Source organism: Crinia signifera, chromosome 2 (genome assembly GCF_055691185.1).
Source record: "Crinia signifera chromosome 2, ASM5569118v1, whole genome shotgun sequence".
NCBI classification, from domain to species: Eukaryota; Metazoa; Chordata; class Amphibia; order Anura; family Myobatrachidae; genus Crinia; species Crinia signifera.
The window spans coordinates 285,481,041-285,505,743 of NC_139218.1; the positions used below are offsets into that span (position 1 = coordinate 285,481,041).

General features: G+C 41.3%; 1 protein-coding gene across 1 annotated transcript in view; it reads left to right on the plus strand.

Moving 5' to 3' along the window:
- Nucleotides 1-24,703, plus strand: part of UGGT2 (UDP-glucose glycoprotein glucosyltransferase 2) — a 290,033-nt gene that overhangs the window by 91,335 nt on the left and 173,995 nt on the right. The window contains exons 14-18 of the mRNA XM_083168784.1: nucleotides 4,337-4,422; nucleotides 10,922-11,060; nucleotides 12,203-12,334; nucleotides 22,491-22,655; nucleotides 23,866-23,989. Of these exons, the coding sequence (XP_083024910.1) occupies nucleotides 4,337-4,422; nucleotides 10,922-11,060; nucleotides 12,203-12,334; nucleotides 22,491-22,655; nucleotides 23,866-23,989 (646 nt within the window). The remainder of the gene's footprint in view (nucleotides 1-4,336; nucleotides 4,423-10,921; nucleotides 11,061-12,202; nucleotides 12,335-22,490; nucleotides 22,656-23,865; nucleotides 23,990-24,703) is intronic.

The following is a 24,703-nucleotide window of genomic DNA, read 5'->3' on the forward strand; positions in this document are numbered from 1 at the left end:
CCACATGAAGTTGGCCATGGGAAAAACATTCCCCACTTTGGTTAACTCCAGCTATATTAAGTGTTTGACCTTGTGCTTTATTTATGGTCATGGCAAAGCAAAATTATCAGGATGCTTCTATATCACATCATAACACAGTTTCTAGTGGCTCACACATCAAATAAGGATTGGGCTAGTGCATTGATAAGTGGGACGTAGCAATGTGGTGACTGGGACAAGTGTATGGCCTACTCCAAATTGGGCTCTCCTTTGTGGGACTGATAGCTTTAGGAATCCCAAAAGAACAGGGAACTTTTGAAATATTTGATCTGAAAATTTGTCCTTAATTCTCAGAGGCTAATTTTAAGGTAAATAGAACTTAATTTCAATCCCTGGTTTAAATCAGAGCTGCCATCTGGCACATAAGAAAGATGTATATAGGCATCCAAAAGATTATTTTTTTTCAGAGCGAAATCCTTAAATCTATTTAATACCACAGTCATTAATATTTATTATTATTAATAATAAAATATTATTTCAAACCATGTAATACAGTTGGGCAATGGCACATACTGTAGTACATAAAACGTAGATTTACAAAAAGTAAAAAACCGCAAGCAATATAGGCATCCAAAAGATTTTCTTTCTTTTTTTCAGAGAAAAATCACTAAAATATATTTAACTAGTCATAATGCCCATCCGATGGACTGGCGAAAGTTTATGCTTATGCAATTCTTGTTCCACCTACCCTTTCCAACCACAGCAGGGATGTTGTAATGGTTAGCATTACTGCCTCACAGCATGGAGGTCATGGGTTTGATTCCCACCATAGCCCTAACTGTGCGTTTGTTTGTATATGCTCCCCGTGCTTGTGTGGGTTTCCTCCGGGTACTCCGGTTTCCTCCCACAATCCAAAAATATACAGGTAGTTTATTTGGCTCAAAACAAAATTAACCCTAGAATGTCTGTGCATGTACACGTGGTAGGGAATATAGATCATAAGCTCCACTGGGGCAGGGACTTGTGTGAATGTTCAAATATTCTCTCTGTAAAATGCTGCGGAATATGTGTTTGCTACAGTATATAAGAAACTGTTAATAAATAATGAATAAATAAAAGCTGCTGCAGCAGCCAGAGCAGGTCTCCAACTATCCTCCTACCCTAGAAATACAAGATATAATAGTCCCAAGGCACAAAGCCAGAATCCTGCAGCCTCACAATGGAAAATTAGGGTCACCAATGAAGCCTCTTGTGGGTAGTCTCTCACAAAAAAAGAACCAAAGATATAGAGGACTTGAATTAGTTACTCTTATTCTAACACACCCCTTTTTCCTTTATCCTTTTCATGGAATTCCTCATGTGAGAATATTACACCTGAAACATATTTGGACGAACAAAGAACCCCGCTGCGTCCCTCCCCGCTCCCCCAACCCCTAGCCAGTCAAATTTTATCTTTCCATGAAATTTTGTAAGTGTTTTTTTTTTTCTAAATCAAATTTTAAATATAAAACGGAGGCATCTGTTGTGAGCAAAGCCATTGAATTGCTAATTAGATAAACAGAAAATAAATACAATTAGTTGCCGCTGCTAGGAAGAAAATATGACAAAGATTAATGGTACAATAGCTGACAAAACAAAAAAAAATCCTTGCCATCTGCTTTAATCATAGTACAACTTTTGCATCATACACAAGATTTTTTTTTTCAGCTCTACAATATCACAATCACAAAAGTCATTGTGTCGTTCTGGAAGGTCACAGAATATCATTGTCCTAAGTTAACTTTTTCATTGAAGTGACAGTCATTACTGATATAAAGCAAATACAATATACATACATATCGTACGTACGTACATACAATATAATACATACATATCGGATTATTTTCTATAATTCTGTTAAGAAATGTAGGTTTTAATACTGTGTACTGTGTATTTTCTTCCGTAGCCGTGGTTTCAGTTTGCCAACTTCACAGGAGTATTTAAAGAATATATCCCAAAAGTTAATTCTAATCCTGCTGGGGGCTTGCTCTGTTAAAGCAGTCCTTGGGGGTAATATGTTCTTAATGAGAAAATGACTAAGCCTTTTGGGGATAAGACAAAATAACGGTGGATTAGAGAATAACTGTAGCTTGAAGTAGTAAACAATGCTAAGTCGCCTAAGAATGTCTTGGCTCAGGAGTTAAAAAGCCATTGCAGAAATAAATGATGCATCCTAGAAACGGAGAGGTTGGCATTTACAGTATGCTTCAGTGCTGGGAGTTCTTTCAACCACAGCGTTACATTATCCAACAATCCACCGAAGCATGCTCTTGGGGAAAGGTGTGAGGATGGAAGGGTGATCAAGATTAGGAGAACTTTCTTAAGAAAGTGTTATGGCTAGATATGTTTGCTTTCTACTTTGCTTAACTGCTGTTAATTTATTGTGTAGCAAATAGAACACACTTATTGGTCTTTCTGTGTTTATACACAAACAAGCAAAAGGCGTCTTTATTTAGATCATTGTTTATTTAGTAACATTAAGTTTAGATTCTTATACAACCCATCAAATTCCTTTGCAGTATTAGTCATACTATGGTACATAAAGTTATGTTTACTATAGAACCTTTATAGTATTCGCTCTGAACATAGGATGAAAGTAAAGGCCCCTATACACTAATCCGACTTGACCTGAGCCCAAGTCGGACCCAATTTCCACCAGCAGCTCCCAGGTAGAGCTCATTAACGATTTGGCACTTGATATGCCATCTAAACTCTCAGGGAGCTGCAGGGGCAGGAGAGTTAAAAAAAAAAAAAAAAACCACCGGGGCAGTGGCGTTCCGCCACTGCCCCAGTGGTTTTTTTTTTTTTTCTAGGGGGGTGTGGGTGAGCGAGTGTCACAGCAGGGCAGGCAGTCCGCAGTGTTCGGGAACAGCTGAGCAGCCCGGCGGACCCAGAATTTAGAAAAAAATCAGTGGCCAGCCTGTCTTATGAATTTTATTTTAAATTTCTAACGCCGATGGCCACACGGCACCTGCAGCTCAACGTTTCCCGTACACTGCCCGCCTTCCTTCTGCATGGTCACCCCCAGGAGCTCAGCGCAGCACAGATGCCACCACTGGCTGCCCCTACTCCGCTGGCGCACACCTACGGACCAGACCAACACATTGTGAGTGCTAACAAGCACCCGCGATGTGCCGCTGATTGGTCTGATTCGATACATTGAACCTGCAGCAGGTTCAATCTGTACAATGCACACATGATCGCCCATCAGGTAGGATGGAATGTCAAACACATCCGACTGGATCAGGTGAGATCGGCCCAAGTCGGATAAGTGTATGGGCACCTTAAAGCGGTTATTGAAGAATGTTTATTAATATATTGCATGTAAAAGGCATTACTTAGGCAAGTGGGGCGTCTCTAGCTTACATTTTCTGGCAGAAGAGAAAGCCAGTCTCCCAGAGAAGCTAACTATATTCCAGGGTACAATAACTATTTGGTATAGGCTGCAGATGGATTCATATACAGGGCAAAGGCCAGTGCTATCTGAGCAAGCAAAAGGGGTCAGTGCTATTAATTAAGTGTGTGTGTGTTTTAGCATGTATTCTATACTGTAATATACAGAAATATGAGCAGAAGTAGGAACAAATGGGACTACATTGTTTCCAGTTTATACAGCCGAGCAATGATATATGGCTGTGTGCAGCAGCTTTTTTTGTGTATAGCGGATTTGTCTTTGAACAGCCTTGTTCAGATGTATCTTCCTGCATGCAGGTTTGCAGGTGACCAAACTGTTCTGCTGGCTACAGCAACCACCAAAGTGACATTGCAAATAAACAGGCAAATTTAAATGCCCGTCCAGTTGTGATGTCTTGCCCGACATATTGAGTGCTTAATTGGTAAGTATTCATACTTCTCAAATCAGTCACTCTGTGGGCAAGATGGGCAGCCTGTTATCTGGTGGTTTGGCTACCAAAATTCTATAGAATTTTTGGTTACAAGTATGCCCAATTTTGTAGCATTTGAGACTAAATTTGGTTTTACATAGCTTGAAGTGACTTATTACCTATTATTCACTTTAACAGATAAAATGTGTGTTTTCTTGATTTTTGTTCTGCCCCAAATCATACATTACATAACATTTACATTTTCTACAGCCAGTGTAGCATTGTTTCTTCTGGAAAAGCTGCCAATGCATGACTAAAGTGCCAGTAAATGAAACACTGAGACTCTTCTTTTAATTTACATTTTATTTAATTAAAGTATAACCGATCCTAGACACATAAATCCATTGTTTGTCAATAATTCTACAAGCATCACTCCTCCACAGTCTAGAGATCAGTCTTCATGGATATTAACAGACTCCTACATTTTTCTTTAGGTTCTCTTTGTTGATCCTGATCAAGATTATACAGCTGATTATGTGAAGCTCGCTGAACTATTTTATCGCCACAATGTGCCTCTCAGGTATTGTATTGCAACTAGTAAAATAATAATAACTGTAACTATGCAATGTTAATATTGCGGTTCCAGTGGAGACCTAAGTACTAAGTGAAAATAGACCAGAATTTTTTTTATTTTCCATCACTTTTTTTTAATGCCCACTTTTTTACATACTACCAGAAATCTCATCTGTCCTGAGATGTAATTCTGTAATTCTTCTGTGTGTCAGGTATGCCAAATGTCTGCAGTCTTAACTAAAGTCTCAGGAAATAAAAGTGTGGTAACAAATGGAATTTAGTTTTTTGTTTAGTTTCTTTGAAAGTACATCAAATATTTTAATTATTATTAACAGATCCAAATCAAACAGAATCTATTAGTAGATTCAGTAGCAGCAATTTTTAGATTCATGTCTGCTTAGATCTATTAGAAATGCCTTGTATAGGAAAGCTGATTTAAATACAAGCCTGGTCACCAGTACCTTAGGAATGTCACTGATACTTATACTCAGGGGCGCTGGAACGTTTTTAGGTTGGGGGGGGCAAGATATAATCTCATTTTGGCGCCCCCTAAATTGCTATATGTTACCCCCTGTTTATATACATACATATATATATATATATATATATATACACATATGTATGTATGTATATATATATATATATATATATATACACACACATATATGTACACCTGAAAATGTTGCACACTGACTATATATATATATATATATATATATATATATATATATATATATTATATAGTCAGTGTGCAACATTTTCAGGGGGCGAGTTTATTTCTAAACATACCGTCTGGGGTGGTAGGGCTCTGTCTGTGCCACTGCCTTAAGTTATGTGGTGGGCACTGGGTTAGGAAGGTGGGCAGGCTCCGTCCTGAGTGTAGCTCTTTCTGCGCGCTGTGCGGCGCCAGCGTCTCCGTCTGACGTCAGACGCCGGCGCAGCACTTTATAGTTTATACCCAGAGGCAGAGCACACGGCGCTGGCTGGCTCCCGGCTCCAGGCTCCACTGCACTGACAGGGGAGTGAGCGGCGGGCGGCGGACAGTAGTGCGCACAATTAAAATGTTTGTGCGCACACCTTGCAGGGAACATTGTTGGGCGCCCTGGCTGTTTAACAGAGGCGGACAAGCCGTGCAGCGCACCAGGCTGCTGCACGGCTTGTCCACCTCTAGAAACGGCCCTGAACGGTACTTTAGCGCCTCAGTAATTTTGGGGGGGGGCAAGCTGCCCCCTCGCCCCCCCCGTTCCGGCGCCACTGCTTATACTATTGCACAAATACCTGTGATATGTTTGAGAATACTGTACTTTTTTGGAGAGTGTGTGATTAATCAGGTGCACTGAACCCTGCAGCCAAAGTACACCATCCACGCTGGTTCAATCCTCAGCACTGGGTTAGATGTATATAAATTTTCTCAGAAAAAAAATCAGGATAATGTCCAAAGTAAAATCAGTATATTTAATAAAAAACAAAGGTTGAGGTACATTTATACATACTGTATCTGGTGATCCTGTCTGAAAATTATTAATATATGGAGGGAAATTATCCCCCTACTGTCGAGTCTATTTGATGTTGTTATTCCCTCAGAACCCAAATACTTCCTGCTTCCCTTAGCCCACTCTTATCCGTCGCCAGTAATATCAGCTATGACATGTCATATTGCTGTTGACTGGAAAAAGCCCTCCCCAGCCCTTTTGCAAGCGATTATGTCCCGTATTTTGTATTTTAATAAAATGGAACATATAACGGCTATTTTATGTAACCCCTTCAAAACATTTAATACAACTTGGGCCCCTTGGTTGACCTCTCAGGTTACCCCTCCCCCACTTGTATTCTAAAACGCTTTCATCCTTAACATATCCCCAACGTCCCTTTTTTAATTTAATTTATTTTCTCCTAAATTAAATATCTTAAAAAATATTCATATCCCTTTTGTTATGTTCCTTCCCTTCCTCCCTTCCTCCCTTCCTCCCTCCCTGGAATGTTCTTATGGGCGGTCTGCCACACCGCCCTCGTGAGTTTCCTTTTTTCTTTTCTCTTTTAATTACAAATATATTGGATCACAATATGGTAATTTATCGCTAATTATGAATTAGCGAATTGAAAAAGCCGCCCTGAGCGCGGCGAAACATGTTTTTGAGGACTCTGATATATCCCCACTACTGAGGATTGAGAGATGTATCAATACTCAGCAAATTGTTAAAACGTCCCATTCCCACCTTTGCAACATCGGCAGAGTGGCCACACAGCCCGGCCATTATCCCGGATACCGGTGAGGACGCAGCAGCTGTGATCAGCTTAATCTACCACCTGCTTCCCTTCCGCAATACAACAATCCGGCGTGCAGTAAGCGGGCGCCGCGAGGTGTCATCGGACCCTGCACAACATACAGGAGGCGCCCTGCTGGACACTGTCATAAAGCCACGGACCAAAATTAACTGCGGGAAGCAGTAAGTAACGCATCTGTGACTGTTATTCTTTCCCCAGACCTAGGACGCTATACATAAAAACAGCTGAGCACTTCAGTTACCTCACTGGGGGTTTCAAAAGTGGAATACAAATCATCCCAATGTGATGCTATACCATCTGATTGCGCACTGATGGGACATTTTCCCTATACCAGGGTTTAACAGCAAGTTACTTTGTTTGCTACAAAATCAATTAATTTGTTGCACTTTTGGGATTATATATCCCTGATTTTTAGGTTTAATCTGCATGCATGCAATTAATTGTTTTTATTGTGATTTATTAAATTGTTATTAAATGTTCTCTTGAGTGTACAATGATGCTGCTTTCCCATTGCAGACCAGTTTAAAGTACTGGTAATCTTAAATGGTATTTAAAACGGTATTAGCATTCCCACTGCAGCAGATTACCGTTTTAAATACCATTTAAGTACCATTCCCTTTGCAGTGAACTGTGTAAAATGTAGAGTGCCTAACCCCCCCCCCCCCCCCCAGTGTAAAGAGTGCCTAACCCCCCATACCTGCCCTGTGCCCCACCTCCCCTCCCCTTGTACTTACCTGCACGGGGATGCAGGGCAGTGGGGAGGCAGCGGGGGTCCATGCAGAGTACAGGCAGTCCCAGTGCCTGATGAGAACTATAGTTCTGACTTTGCGCATATGTAATGAATGCACGTGCATACTAATGAGCCGCTCATTACATATGCGCATATGTAATGAGCGGCTCTTTATTATGCACGTGCACTCATTACACATGCACAAAGTGAGAACTACTAGGTCTCATCAGGCACTGGGACAGCCTGGAGGCTAAATAACGTTTAAGAGGCATTCCCACTGCCTCTTAAACGTTATTTTAACGTGTAGGGCTCTGCTTTAAAAACGGGTTGAAATACTATTTAGCTTTAAACGGTATTTCAACTCTGGCACTTTCCCACTGCAGCCTTAAATGGTAAATTGCACTGAAAATCGGCAATTTACCGTTTTTTAGCTGCAGTGGGAAAGGGGCATTAGGCGCCTAGTGGTATTTTTTCCTTGTCTTGTTTGTATTGAGGGCGGCACCCCTCAACCACAGGGCAGCCTCTGTACACGGCACACCACAACCAGCCCCTAGCGCTCATACTTTGTTTTGTTACAAATAGACATGTATACAGAAGACTTTCAATGGGCAAAATCCAGCACAGTTAACATGAAAGGTGAGCAGAAAAAAAGTGAATAATTCTTATATGGCAAATGAAATAGTTTAAACAAAAGCATAAAATACAAGCTCAAAACTGATGCTGATAATGGAATAAAGCATACCATATAAACATGCAGCCAATGGAAAATGAAACAAAATAGGAATATTTAGCAAAATATCACAGACAGAAGTCAAGATAAGCACTACAAACATTAGGGAATCCTGCATATACACTTAACAAGTCGAGAAAACTAGACAATGAATAGGCGACCTCCTAAAAAACCAACCTCTCGTCGAGAAAACAACAAGGCTCGCCAAAAATAACGAGCTTGACAGACATCGAATACCTCCCTAAGGGTGCATACACACTGTACCATTGTTTTGACCAATTTGGTTGAAAGACATTTCCATTGAACCCAGTGTCCTGGACTAAAGATGTTGACAAAAGATATTGACAACAGACGAAAGAAGAAAGATCTAGCTACAGTTTATAGGCTCTTTTTGAAAGATATTGAAATTGAGCTGCATGCACAGTTGACGAACAATCTTGATGAACAACTGGCGGGTATGCGCATCATCATTCATCGTTTGTTTGTTGACAATATATTTTGTCAACATCTTCCGTCCAGGACACTGGGTTCAATGGAAATGTCTTTCAACCAAATTGGTCAAAAAAATTGTACAGTGTGTATGCACCTTAAGTAAGCAGTGTCCATAAAAACAAACACCTGGTGGAAAATGTGAGCCTTCAACCAGCAGTGAATGTATTTGAGGACAGACACATCCACAGGGCCCTTGGGGTAAAAAAATTTTTGGGAAAGTTCCTTTTAGGAAACGCCAGCATACTCCTCCAACACCGGTGAGGATTCAGGGAGTGGATATTGAGATCGTAAAATCTTACGAGTACCTGGGTTTTCATCTGAATAATAAACTGGATTGGTCTGATAAGTCTGATAAGTCTGCTGTTCTGTATAGGAAGAGGCAGAGCAGACTTAATCTGCTGAGGAGATTGAGGTCCTTTGGAGTGCGGGGAGCGCTCCCGAAGAACTTTTTTGCATCAGGCATATTGTACGGAGTGGTCTGCTGGGGCAGCAGTGTTTTGACTGGCTACAGTAATAGACTAAACCATGTGTCTTCAAACTGTGGTGCTCCAGATGTTGTGAAACTACAAATCACAGCATGCCTTGCCACAGATTTGCTGGGATTTGTAGTTTCACAACATGCCTTCCACAGTTTGAAGACCCATGGGCTAAACAGACTAGTTAGGAAGGCCAGTTCTGTTTTGGGAGTGCCTTTGCATATTGTAGAAGTAGTGGGAGAGAGGAGAATGATTATCAAGATAACATCCTTATTGGATAATGCAACTATATCTCCACAATGATGGCAATTGTTTGAAGAAAAAAAATGTAAATAAAATAGCTGAAAGTTTGACCACGTCCACCTGCTACCTGCTATACATTTACCTGAAAGCTCTGTCATCTAATGCCACACTCTTCTCTGTCTCATACTTTTGGTATGTGTGATTGGTTAGAAGTCTGATCTTTAAATACTCAACTATTTATTTTGTTTTTAAAGGCACAGTAAGCTTTCCTATTTTTGCTAGCAGAATTTCTATGCTTATGTCCGATATGCAACATGGCAGATTCTGCTGTTGTGTATTTTGTCGTGGTCACATCTGCAACTTAAGTTTAATGACCCTACAATGCTTTTTCCCTGTACATGTTTGTGTGTCTGAATGTGCAAGGACTGAGGGTGCCCTTTTGCATCTTAAGACAACCTTTGCTTATTTTAGATGCACATCAAAACTTGCACCAGCCCTTTGATAGGGGAAGCTTCTCCTACTGACTTTGTGAGCAGATGTGCATCCCCGTATGTAACTGCTTTTAGCAGAATGCTAAACACTTTCATAAGTAACATAACATAGGGGTTTATTCTAGTTCATTCTTTCTGACAAAATCCTTCTTAGATGGACAAAACCATGTGCACTGCAGGGGGGCAGATGTAACATGTGCAGAGAGAATTAGATTTGGGTGAGTTATTTTGTTTCTGTGCAGGGAAAATACTGACTGCTTTATTTTACACTGCAATATAGATCTCACTTTGAAGAAAAACCCCACCCAAATCTAATTCTCTCTGCACAAGTTACATCTGCCCCACCCACAGTGCACATGGTTTTGTCCATCTAAGAAGGATTTTGTCAGAAAGAATGAACTAGAATAACCCCCATAGTTACATAGTAGTTGAGGTTGAAAAAAAGACATACGTCCATCAAGTTCAACCTTTTTTGCCAGATCTAACTAAGGTGTATGGCCGAGCTGTGATGCCCCCTGTAATATAATCTACCTATTGTAGCTTTAGGACCCCACATTTACTTGCATCTTTGTAGCCACACCAATCAGCATCCAGAAACATGCTTGGCATTTTTTCTGCTGTACATTTTTCATTTCTTCTGCAATGGTGTGAGACATGCGCGGTTCGACTCAGACATAAGCACAAACTTGTAACATTGGCCTATTGGCTGTGACAGACACTGCTTCCACATCTGAATTAGGACCACTATATTCCCCATAGATATTAATCTGGTTATGTGTTTTACAAAGCATTTTAGAACACCAAGCAGGAAAAAAAATAAAAAATTTCCATTGAAATAAATCGATTCTTTACTGCTTGATTATGGCTCTGCTTAAATGTAAGTCACTGATTCCCCTCGAGCTAATTAAAAGCATGTCTCAATACTTACAGCATATCCATATCATTTTCATTGTTTAATTTTAGTGTGATTGAGCAACAGCTATGTGTAGTGGCAGCTGCATATATAATGACACACACACCCACACAAACACCTTTACCATCTCCTGTTTATATTTCAGGATTGGATTTGTATTTGTTGTTAATTCTAATGATAACGATGAAAAAGAGGATGACGGTGCAGGAGCCATTTTATGGCGTGCCTTTAACTACATCACCAAAGAATCAGACAGCACTCATGCTTTCGCTGTATTGATCAGGGTATGTATTGATCACAACAATATCTTTTAAAATCCTCTGATTTATCTGCTACTAGCTGAGGTACTCTGGTTTGGTTAGCATTACTTGATTTATCTTTCTTTTGTTTTAAGCTTAGGCGATCGCCATGCCCATGGTATGACCATAGTATTTTTTTCTTAAACCCCATGTCCTCTACCCCCTTTATGTTATGCAACTCTGACATATCTTGCATCTCTGACCCAGTTTGTAGTGGTTGGACCCCTTTTTGGGCCCCTATAGGTCTTCTTGGCTGTGACCCTAATCCCAATCAATGTCCTTTATGTAGTGGCCGGACCTCGTTTTGGGCCACAGCAGGGTTGGGATTGGTTGTCTAAGTGGTTGTGAACTTAATCTGAACCCAATCAATGTCTTCTACCCCCTCTATGTTATGCAAATTTGCCAAATCTTGCTTCCCTGACCCATTTTACATAGTGGGCAGACCCTTTTTGGGCCCACAGTTTTGTTAGGGGTGTCTTTTTTTCCAGATTGTCATGTGTGCCAAGTTTGGTATAAATTGCTTTAGGCAATCCAGAGTTATAAGATATATAGATATGTATAGATCTATCTATCATACATACACAAAAACATACACACACACACACACATATATTATGCATAATGTTTTACAGTCTTAAGCACCTCACTTCAGAATTCTATAGATCATTTTGAATGACTGCAATATTTTATGTAAAGTACTACTGAACGACGAAGTTCTGATTTGGAACTAAATAAAGTGAATCTCCATAATTTCCTTGGGATAAAATATGTTCATGTACTCTGTGTGAGTATCATGTTTGCATAAAAGGAGTGATGTGTTGCCTATGCTCATTAAGTCACTGTGGTTTAACGTAGGTTGTGCAAATTGCTAACATCAAATGAATCCAGTCCTAAGCAATACTTGTCACTCTTGGCATTTGAGCTGTCCCAGTCACAGTGACAAAGCTTGTTACAGAATGTTTCCTGGTTTGGTACTAACTGAGCTGAAGTTCCCATCTCATCATCACATATGTTTGCATTTTTTTCTGTTAGAAGTAAAGCAGTCAGAACATTTATTACACTATATGTATGCACTTGTCTGGCTGTTGCATCTGTAATGTTAATATTTGCTGTTATCCCTTTTACAGATGTACAGTAAAGTAGAGGATGGGGAAGTGCTGACCAGGGACATTGTGAAGTCTCTATTGAAATATGAATTTCCTGAGGCTGATGTAGAAAGTATCCTGGGTTTAAACTCTGAGTACAATCACAAGTTAAAGGTTAGTTGTGCATATTTCTAGTTTACATTATATTGATGTTTTGGACATTTGAAAAACTTGGTACTTGTTTCCTATCTGGGCGCCCACGATTTCAATCGCGGGCATCGGGGGTAAAATCGGGGCCATCGCGGGCATCGCGGCCGATAAAAAATCGGGTGCGATGTACCAGACGCGATGCCCGCGATTTTCCCATAGAGAACAATGTTAAATGCCTCAATTTACCCGCGATGACCGCGATTTACCATAGGAAACAATGTTAAATGGATCAATTTCCCCAAATTATCATAGGGAACAATGGGAAATGGGGCAAAAACACCCCTGAACATAAAAATGTCCCCCCAAAAGTAGTTGACGCCACCCCGCCATCAACGTGAACCCGAAGCGTGGCGAGCGCAGCGAGCCCGCGAGGGGCGGCGGTACGCGTCCTCCGACCTTTTCATGCCCTACTATCCACTAGGGCGTGGAGTGAGAATAGAATAGTGTGGCGAGCGCAGCGAGCCACCGAGCCCGAAGCGTGGCGAGCGCAGCGAGCCCCGCGAGGGGACGCGGATACCTTCACAGTTATACGTGTCCCCTCGCGGGCTTCCCAGGTGTCCATGGCGACGCGGACACCTGGGAAGCCCGCGAAGGGACGCGTTTACCTGTGAAGGTATCCGCGTCCCCTCGCGGGGCTCGCTGCGCTTAAGGGTTAATAGTGCCTATTTGGGCTCTGTAGCCCATTTAACATTGATTCCTATGGCCACATCGGGTCCATTGAGGCATTTAACAGTAAAATCGCGTCGGTCGGGCCATTTAACATTGATTCCTATGGGAAATCGGGTGCATCGCGTCGTGGGCATCGCGGGTACATTTATGGCCGGCCGCGACGCGATTTCCATGTTTAACATGGGTTTCAATGGGAAATCGCGGGCATCGTGTCGGTCGCGTCGCGGCCAGACATAAATGTACCCGCGATCACCACGACGGGCGCCCAGATAGGAAACAAGTACCAAAAACTTTTCAAATTAGGCAGTATAGTTACACTTTATATATGCTGACATACGAAAAGAAAAACACCCATGTAAATGTAATAAATCTCATGCACCAAATTTCTGAAGTAAAAAAGCTTAATGTTTTTTAAGTGTCAATTTTTAAATAATGCGCAAATTCACTATGCAATTGTAAGGAACAATCAGCCACACGTAAAGCTGCACTGTTGTTTGTAACAGTATGGATGGTGTAATGGTTCGCATTACTGCTTCACAGCACTGAGGTCATGGGTTCTATTCCCACCATGGCCCTAACTGTGTGGAGTTTGTATATTCTCCTCCTACTTGCATGGGTTTCCTCCGGGTTCTCCAGTTTCCTCCCACAATCCAGAAATATACTGGTACTGTAGGTTAGTTGTCTCCCAACAAATTAACCCTAGAATAAATGTGTGTGCGTGTATATGTGGTAGGGAATATAGTGAAGATTTTAAGCTCCACTGGGGCAGGTGAACTTTCAAATATTATCTGTAAAGCGCTGCAGAATATGTGTGCGATATAGAAGAAACTGTTAAATAAATAATTGCATATAGATATACAGTTATGCTCAGAAGTTACATACCCTAGCCGAATTTGTGATTTTTTCTGGCCATTTGTCAGAGAATATGAATGATAACGCACAAACTTTTCTTTCACTCATGGTTAGTGGTTGGGTGAAGCCATTTATTGTCAAACAACTGTGTTTACTCTTTTTAAATCATAATGACAACGGAAACTGCCCAAATGACCCTGATCAAAAGTTTACATACCCCAGGTCTTAATAGTATTGCCCCCTTTAACATCAATGACAGCTTGAAATCTTTTGTGGTAGTTGTGAATGAGGCTCTTTATTTTCTCAGATGGTAAAGTTGCCTGTTCTTCTTGGCAAAAAGCCTCCAGTTCCTGTAAATTCTTGGACTGTCTTGCATGAACTGCACGTTTGAGATCTCCCCAGAGTGGCTCAATGATATTGAGGTCAGGAGACTGAGATGGCCACTGCAGAACCTTCACTTTATTCTACAGTAGCCAATGACAGGTCGACTTGGCCTTGTGTTTTGGATCATTGTCATGTTGGAACGTCCAAGTATGTCCCATGCGCAGCTTCTGGGCTGATGAGTGCAAATTTTCCTCCAGTAATTTCTGAAAACATGCTGCATTCATCTTGCCATCAATTTTGACCAAGTTTCCAGTGCCTTTGTAGCTCATACATCCCCAAAACATCAGCGATCCACCTCCGTGTTTCAAAGTAGGAATGGTGTACCTTTCATCATAGGCCTTGTTGACTTCTCTACAAATGTAACGTTTACAGTTGTGGCCAAAAAGTAAAATTTTGGTCTCATCACTCCAAATGAATTTGTTCCAGAAGTTTTGAGGGTTTTCTGTGCTTTTTGGAGTATCGTAAGCTGGATGCTTTGTGGCATTTGCGTAGTAATGGCTTTCTTCTGGCGACTCGACCATGCAGCCCATTTTTCTTCAAATGCCTCTTTATTGTGCATCTTGAAACAACCACACCACTTTTTTTCAAAGTCCTGTATTTCAGCTGGTTGTTTGTGGATTTTTCTTTGCATCCCAAACAATTTTGCTGGCAGTTGTGGCTAAATTTTTTGTTGATTTACCTGAACGTGATTTGGTTTCCACAGAATCCCTCGTTTTCAACTTCTTAATTAGCGTTTGAACACTGCTAATTGACATTCTCAATTGCTTGGATATCTTTTTATATCCCTTTTCTGTTTTATACAGTAAAATTACTTTTTCCCACAGATCCTTTGATCTTTTTTTTGCTTTCCCCATGACTCAGAATCCAGACACGTCAGTGCAGCACTGGATGAAAGATGCAAGGGTCTTTCAGGAGACCAGAAATTCACTGACCTTTTATACCCACACTCACACACACACACTGGTTACAAGCAAACAGATCACAGGTGAGGATGGCTACCTTTAGTAGCCATTCAAACCCATTTGTGTCAACTTGTGTGCATGTTATCAGGCCAAAATCTCCAGGTTATGTAAACTTTTGATCAGAGTAATTTGGGTAGTTTCTGTTGTCATTATGATTTAAAAAGAGTAAACACAGTTGTTTGACTATAATTGACTTCACCCAACCACTAACCATGAGTTAAAGAAAAGTTTTTGAGTTATTCAAATTCTCTGACAAATTGCCAGGGTATGTAAACATATGAGCACAACTGTATATAAAATGTAAAAAAAAAAAATCTCCATTATTTGAGAGCATGTATTTAAAATTGTATTTAAATATTTAGCGCAGCAATATGCCAATTTCACCCTGTGGCAATAGATCTCCAAATAGTATAACCCTCCCCTCCACTATTTACCTAGAAGGGCATGGTCCCATGTTACTGTTCCAGAGAAAGCCAATATGTCTGCTGAGCGGGTCATATCCCAAGCAACATCACCAGTTAAGTGTTCATATAGGACCTGTCTCACATGGAACATTAATTGTTCAAATGTCAAGATAGTTCTAGAAGGCTAATACAAAACAAGTCTACTAAGCTGGATTGTTTACTGTCATGTTTTATGCATAAATTGACACAAAATGTTTTACATGTGTGTGTTAATGAGCTGTTGTATATTTAAACAGCCCTTTTAGTCGTACCATGCCATGACGTGACTCAGTAGCGCAGGTCATCTTTTTTGTGACCTTTTTCCTTTCAAATGCATCCTATTTGCAAAATGGAGAAAATTGTACATATGGTACAAACAGCTTTTTCTGATTAAAATGTGACATGCTTAAATTGTGTGTGTGTGACTGCAGCTGTATCTGCATATGAAATGCTATGTTACAGTGCTTTCCAGGACACAACGGTGACATTCCATCTTTAATGCAGATATAGTTTTGCAAATAAGATGCTATTTGACAGAAAACCCCGTAAAAAATACGAGCAGTGTTAAGAGTCGCACAAGGCTCATGCGTATTACACAAATTGTGTTGCAAGGGGGATAGATGTATGTAGACACATCTATGTGTAAAATGATGTCCTCAAATGTATTTGTCTCCTCCTTAAGGCGCACACACACTGAATGATTATAAAACCAATATTGTTCATTTTGGCCCTTCGGAATGATATTGGTCAAAATATTGTTCAGTGAGTATGCTATAAACGACGATGTGTGGTCCAGTGGGTCGATCATAAAGGTTGTTCATTGACTATGCAGGCAGCTCAATTTAGATTTCTTAAAAAAAAAAAAAAAAAAAGCTCATAGGCTGTAGCTAGATAGTTCGTCTTTCGTCAAATCGTTCAGCATTTATGCACCACATCTTTTTCATCCAGGACACTGGAGAAGTTCAAGATAAATTGGTCACCAATGTATTTCAGTGCATACATCGTTCTGCGGTGTGATTCTACCCTACCTTCACGTACAGTACATTGCATGCGGTGAAGTGAGGTACATCCAACAGTATGTTCAGTAGTTTTAAAAGAAAGGCTATTGTCACTGTGTATTTAGAAATAGATTGCAAAGTTATATAAAGTCAGTTAGGCAAATTTCTACAATCCCAAGGTACAAAATTCTCTCCCATATTCTAACTGTAGGACTTACCACATGAGTGTAACATCTCCATGCTTTCTTGCTGACACCACCACTCATGATCTAGTTGGTTATCCCCTCATGGATAGTGCCGCAGAACATGTTCTCCTCGTAAAACACTGAGGAAAGTATCTTCCCATATCCACAAAGGTAAAACATTGGCTGCAGCGCTCACTTTGACACTTCAGTCTCGGGGGCGTATCAACAGAAGATGGGGCCAATGTGGAGACTCCAGGTACACCCCCTTCTCCCCTCAGTTCTGTAGACTTTGGCATTGTGTCAGAATCTTCGGCGCATACGACTTTGGAAACATGGCGCCCACCATGTTTCGGAGTCTAAATTCACTACTGCGCATGCGCTGCAGCCATTTTTCCGCAGATGTCATGGGACCCAGAGAGGTGGATTTTAAAACGTGTGCAGTGTGGGCCTCCCTGGGCTCAGAGGCACAGGTGTACCACAACCATTGTACCCATTAGAGAAAAGCTATATTCAGACTGCATTGATGCACATGAGGCACCTGAATTGGAAAGCTGAGGTGGGAAGAATGGAAGGATAATACAGATAAAGAGCTATTTAACCTCTTAAAATTTCAAACTTCAACCTATGCAAAAACATACTGTAAAACCAGGCTGGGGAAAATGACAATTTTTTTTAAGCATGCAGCTTTTGCTGGTAGCAAACGACAAAATTTGTCTACCATCGTCTAGCCCAGCGGTTCTCAAACTATGGGTCCTGACCCCAAAGTGGATCCCGACCTTCTCAGCATGGGATCGTGACTCCATTTTGCTGACCATAAGGTTGATGACTTTTTGGTACTTATGTAGTATCTGGGCGCCCGATTTAGAAATCTGATCGGATCGGGCACATCGCATCGCATCACATGCGACCAAATCGTATGCGATGCGATGGTCCTGATTTTTCCATAGGATTCAATGTTAAAATGGTCTGAGTCCATTTTAACATAGAATTCAATGGGAAAAAAGGGTCCTTTTCCTTTCCCCACTATCCAAGTGGGCATGGAGTTGGATATAAACCTGTGGCGAGCGGACACATAATACTTTTTAAAAAATCTGCATCCGCTCGCCACGCTTCGGGCGTGGTTTATATCCAACTCCATGCCCAATTGGATAGTGGGGAAATGAACAGGACCTTGTTAACATTGAACCCTATGTAAAATCGCATCGCATGGGATATCGGATGCGATTCGATGCGATTTTGATGAAAATCGCGTCAAATCGCATCTGATTGTATGCCTTAAGATAAGGCATACAATCAGAAAATCGGGCGCCCAGATACTACATAAGTACCGACTTTTCTAATCTCAGTCAGGGATTCAAGGAGACTGAAAAATCTGTTGAATTGTCTGTTATTTTAGACTCCTCCCATCAGTCTGTCCCTTCACAATGCTGCCATTTATGTGCCGTCTGCTGACTACACATGTGATGTGATGACCTTCTACAGTAACTTGCTGGGGTCCTGTAATTTGATTTTATTTTCTGATGGGGTCCGAGAGCAAAATAATTAAGGACCCCTGGTCTAGCCTGTACTAGATAAGACAATGATTTGATTAGTTGATACAGGATGGGCAACTTTCATATTTCTGTTTTTCGAACTTTAGTAAATGTACTCCTTAATGAGACTTGTTTAAAAAAACAAAAACAAAAAATTTGGGAAATTAATACATTTGCAACTTTCTCCAATATGTCTGTTATTTCATATAGCCGTACAGTCGGAGCAATAACATGGTGAAAGATACATTGTAATTTGTACATTTCACTGTAGACACTTAAATGAATACACACTAGGCAACTAACTAAAGAGAACCTTTCCTGTAAAGTTACTTGCAATCTGTTGCAACAGGTGTGATTTTTAATCTGATCTAGCATTGAGCGCAGCTGCTCACAAGTCCTTAATGCAGGTCAAGTTTTGTCTATTTCTTGTTGTCTGTCGGATTGCTGATGCTGGAGTTATAGAAATCAAAGTTAAGAAATTCTACTAATAAATAAGATAAATGGCGCATGCTAGAGATTAGTCTTTCTTTCATCTGCCTTTGGCATTTGGAGAGGGGTCTGGAGTGGGAGGTGGTGTTTAATTTATGATTTTGTTCTACAAGCAAACTGTTGGTTAGGGAAACATTAGTTAGGCATATTAAACCACTTTTTAGATGTGTTTGATGAAGTTTCATTATTGTTTCCCAGCTGTTAATTGCCTCATCAGGATTCAAAGCAGTTCATCAGAGAAATGCTTACAAAATGCACATTAATAATAAGATTATGGTTAATCGCATTTTTTCCACTTTTATTGTGTATTTTATAGCTATACATGGAATTTTTGTGTTCTAGGGCTAGGAAACTTGTAGCACAGTTGCTTACTGAGCTTTTTTTATTTTGTTGTTGATAGGCTATTAAAGTGATAATCTGTGGAATGAAATATTGTCCTGTTTTGTAATCTTGGCTCATTGTCATTTAGACCAGCGTTTGTTTATAACTCTGTCCAGGCTGAGCTCAATGAGCGCCATTACATTTCCATCCACAGAACTTAGATTGGCCGTGTTTCCAGATGTTACTGGTAGCAACGATCTGTAGTACTAGAGAAGCTTTGGAACACCAAATGGACAAATATCCAGAATGACACCATAATGGATATTTATTAAGGATAAATATATAATAATACAATTTTATATAGAGCTTTTCTCCACCAGGAAACCGTTTCTTTACAGGCATCGGTACTTGTTTCCTAGAACGGCCACAATCGGGAGTAATCGTGTACCTTAACTTAAGGTACACGATTAACGCGATGGACCCGATTTCCTTTGAAATCAGGTCCATTTTGCCGGCAAAGGCAAAATCGGGTCCATCGCGTCGGTGGACCCGATTTTGACGTGATGGACCCGATTTTGCCATAGGGTTCAATGTTAAAATATTTTTAACATTGTAATCGCGTTCATCGTGTCGATCTTGTGCCATTATAATGGCACAAGATGCGATGGACGCGATTAAGCACATTTTACATAGCTAACAATGGGAAATGGGCCAATATGGCCCATTTCTCATTGTATATGCCCCCGTCATGCCTATAAATTAATGCCCCCCCCCCATTGTGAGCGGTACCCCACGATTGACGACAACCTGAAGCATGGCGAGCGTAGCGAGCCCGCAAGGGGCGGCGGTACGCGTCCTCCGACCTTTTCATACCTCTACTATCCACGTCGGCGTGGAGTTGAGAATATAAAGTGTGGCGAGCGCAGCGAGCCACCGAGCCCGAAGCGTGGCGAGCGGACGCTTATACCTGTGAATTAATCCGCGTCCCCTCGCGGGGCGCGCTGCGCTCGCCACGCTTCGGGCTCGCTGCGCTTGCCACACTTTATATTCTCAACTCCACGCCGACCTGGATAGTAGGGGTATGAAAAGGTCGGAGGACGCGTACCGCCGCCCCTCGCGGGCTCGATACGCTCGCCACGCTTCGGGTTGGTGTCAATCGTGGGGTGCCGTTCACAATGGGGCCATTTGGGGTCTGGGGACATTTTTACATTGAATCCAATGTAAAATAGGGTTTTTTGCGTTTTTAATCCCGAATATCGACATGCACACTAAATAAGTGCACTGCGTGCCCACACTAAGTGTATCGCTGCGCTCGTCATGTTTCAGTCATGGTGCCTCGCTATTCTTAGCAGACTATTTTATTCTCACACCACGCCCTAGTTGATGGTAGGGCATGAAATATCGCCTGCTGGCACGTCGGCTGAAAAAAACCAGGGCTGTGGAGTCGGTAGATAAATGGTCCGACTCCGACCCCTCGTACGTCTGACCCCGACTCCTCGACTCCGACTCCTCCTGTATTAATATGCAAATGTATTTGATACATTCCTTGAAGGAAAGAAAGGCAACATATTATTACTACAGAAACTAGAGGCTGGGAAGCCAACAGTCTACTGTATTGAACAGTTTAAGCAAAGGACAAACACAATGTTTGTCCGCTGGTTTACTTGCTCGTCACTGGTCAATTCCCAGACACAAGGTACGATTTCTTTACCGAATCGTTACTGGCGACGAAAAATGGTGCCTGTACATCAATATGAACCAGCGTAAGGAATGGCTTAGCCAAGGTAAACAAACGACCCCGCGCATGAAACAAGATCTTCATCCGCGTAAAAAGATGTTGTGCGTATGGTGGGAGAGCTTGGTTGAATGAATTTTTCGAGGTATTGAAAACCTTATTGAACGTTTGAAATAAGTTGTAAGCTACAAGGGAGAATACATTTATAAGTATTGGTGATCCGAATTGTGCGTTGCGTGCCATATAGTGAAGCACATGAAAAGCATGCTTTTTCACGGTCACTTAACTGGTTCGTTTTGCGGTTATGTGAGGCACTGCATGCATTGGTCTTTATTCTTACAGTAGAGAAGTCATTAATTATAATTTTTGGAGTCGGAGCATTGTTTGCCGACTCCGACCCCAGGTACTCAAAATTTACTCCGACTCCACAGTACTGATAAAAACATGCAAAAAACACCATGTGCACCTTTTGACTGTCGACCTAGCTCATGTTGACCTCATGCATGTGTCAAGCTAAGCCCGTGTCAACCTTCAGGTGTGTCGACCTTGATGCATGTCAACATTCAGTGGTTGACCCAATGCATGTTGACCTTCCCCATATCGACTTAGTGACCGTATACCATAGTTGACATAACAGGCACAATGAGCTTAATGCAGCATTATTTCAGCCATTATCCGGTATAATTACAGGCTAATACTGCTCCTCTCCTATAGTAGGGCAATTAATGTAAACTCTGCAATGCAATGTCGCCTTTGTTTTTATGTTAATAATTAGTTTTAAAATCATGTTTTAACAGTGACTTAGAGTTTGCATTCATTGTATAATAATGTGATGACCTCCTGTTTTTGGGGTGCCGTAGCACTCACCGGCAATCGGGATTCCGACATTCATTTCCCCGACTGCTAAAAGCCCGACACACACATGGGCAGCGGCTGCTCTCCCTCATGGAGGTCCACGACCCCATAGAGGGAGAATAACGCGAGCCAGCAAGTGGCTTTGTTGCGCTCCAGCCGCTGTCTGTGTCCCCGCAGTCGGGATTCTGGCGTCGGGCTAATGACTGTCGGGGTGTTCTACCACACCCCTGTTTTTTGTATGTCCTTGAATTTTATATTTATTTCTCTTTAAGGGCCAGATGTATCAAGCTTCAAAAAGTAATACAGTGGAGAGTGATAAACATCCAGCTAATCAGCTTTTACCTGTCATTTTTCAATCCCAGTCTGTAACATGGCAGTTAGGAGCTCATTAGCTGGCTGTTTATCATTCTCCATTTTATCACTTTTTGAAGCTTTATACATTAAATAGTTTCTTTTAAATAGTGATAGTGTCGAGGACAGCTTGAAACAAGCCTTCTTTTCCAATTCACATCTTACTATAATTACTGGTACAGTAGTTCAGAATGTAAGTAACTTGGTACTGTACGGTATGCAGTAAATTTACACGTAACAGCTTTCAAATTCCCCGACATGTAATAGTCATCTCTCACAATAGTATCTTTATTTTACAGCCACATTCATTTAATGTTATTCTTTCTTGATTCTGATTTAAACAGGCAGGAACAACCTTTTATAAGAAGAGTGGCCTGGGTCCACTGCCTCAAGTTCTGTTTAATGGTGTGCCCTTTAACAGTGAAGAGATGGATGTTGAAGAGATGGAGACAGTAATTCTGCAGAAGATCATGGATGCCACAGGGTTCTTCCAGAGGGCAGTGTTCATGGTGAGCTTATCGCTTATGAAGCATACGAGATGGATCTATATCATTCTAATATTTAATTATAGTTTTATTTACATGATGCACATGCTGTCATTTCCTGCAGCTATACTGCATAAAAGTGATTATATTACATTGCATTTACCTTGTACGGTCTGTCAGGGAACTGACACACAAGGCTGCAGTCAAGAGAAATGGAAATTTAGAGAGATTTACGTTGTGAAACCAGTGCAGTTAAAGATCAAACAGCTCAGACACCATATCATAATAATAGTTATCTTTAGTATTCTTCATCCTTCAGGAGGTACACATTCTTTCCTCCAGAGAGTAAAACACAAACAAAGAACAAACATCTCATTATTTCTGTACAAATCTCTAGCAGCACACCATCAATTTCTGTAAAATGCGTTGTTTACTGAGTGAGCATAGCATAGACAAGCGGTAACATCATATCAGTATCCTATAGACTTGCAGATAGTCTTTCTTCAGTGCGGTCCCCTAATAAACATTGGGTATGCAGCTATTGCTGGTATAGCAACTGATTTCTACAGAATAGTGCATTATGCATGCTACATTTGTTTAAGGGGGGGAACTATCTCAGGTGCAGATAGTGCAGTGCATTGGGGCCCAAAGGTTTGTTTTTTTAAAACTGTGCAGTGCCGCATGAGTAGTGAGGGGGTACGCAGCATGGTGGCAGGTGCGTGTGGGAAAGACATGGATGCAGAGGCACCCTGCACCTCTGCATCCATTCCATCAGGTGACTGGCCTCCTTCGGCAGCCAATCCCAAAAGCTGCCTATTGCTGTGCTCAGCCTTGGAGTCAGACAGGTAGTGAATTCCTGTTTGCTCTGAGGCTGAGCTTCACAGAGAACTCGAGGAGGAGCAGAGCAGCGTCGGGGAAAGCAGTAATGGCTGCCGGTGCCGGAGGTAATCATTTAAGGAGGAGGGGGGGGGGGGAGGGCGGAAACATCTTAAATTAGAAGGGTGGGAGGTGAATGGTTGGCCTGTGGTGGTGGTGGTGGTGGTGGTGGGGGGGGGGGGGGGGTGGTGTATAGATAGGGAGCATGCTCCTGCGACCAGCAGCATCAGCAGGCCCAGTGTTCATAGAAAAGAAACAGAGCTTCGTTTCTTTGGCCTCAAATACACAGCTTGTGAAATATAGTATTGTTTTTTTTATTTACATGTTTTTTTTGTTGTTTTTGTTTCGTCTCTCACAGGGTCAGCTTAATGACAATATGGATGTAGTGGATTTTGTGATGGATCAGCCCAATATAGTTACGCGAATCAATCCTACTATTCTTACAAATGAAAAGACCTACATTAACTTTATTTCAAGATCAGGTAAAGCATATTTTTAGTATTTACAGTAAGTATAAATTTCATTCCAGTCATAATTCCGACCAACATACCATGAGCACAGCGAGCCGTACTGATGCAGTGTGAATTAAAACAAACTGACCAAATTATGTGCATCACATTAACCTTATCATTCAAGGCTACTATATGTGGACAGTTATGCTTAGTTAATTCAATTGGCTCACAAGTAACAAGATAATAAAGAATAACATAAAAAAGGCTCTTATCTGTGAAGGCAGGCTTTACTTTGTAACTAGAATGATATTACCTATTAATGCTCTGCTTGTTCAAAGTTGGATACAAATCTGAAATACAGGATTTTATATTGGAAGGAAAACCAATCAAGCTAGTGTTAGCTTTATTGGTTTCCCCCCAAAAAAGTCTTGATTATGGGTTTTTTTATTTTAGTGCACTACCCTAATTTAGTACTACTGTACATTGTAGTGCTGGATTTCCCATTGATACTTTATTCCATAGTCAGACTGTTACGTTGTTGTGTGGCCTGCGCAGCATGACCTCTGGCCGTGTCACGCTGTGCAGAGCCGCACTGCCCGGGATGGAAGAAGCCGGGCAGCGTCTGAGCACTAGCTCAGACGCTGCCCGGCATTAGACTGCGCATGTGCAGTCTAATCCCAAAATCTCGGGATGCCAGTTTATAATGTTCACATATCCTCAAAGTAAAAATGATGAATGTCTAAA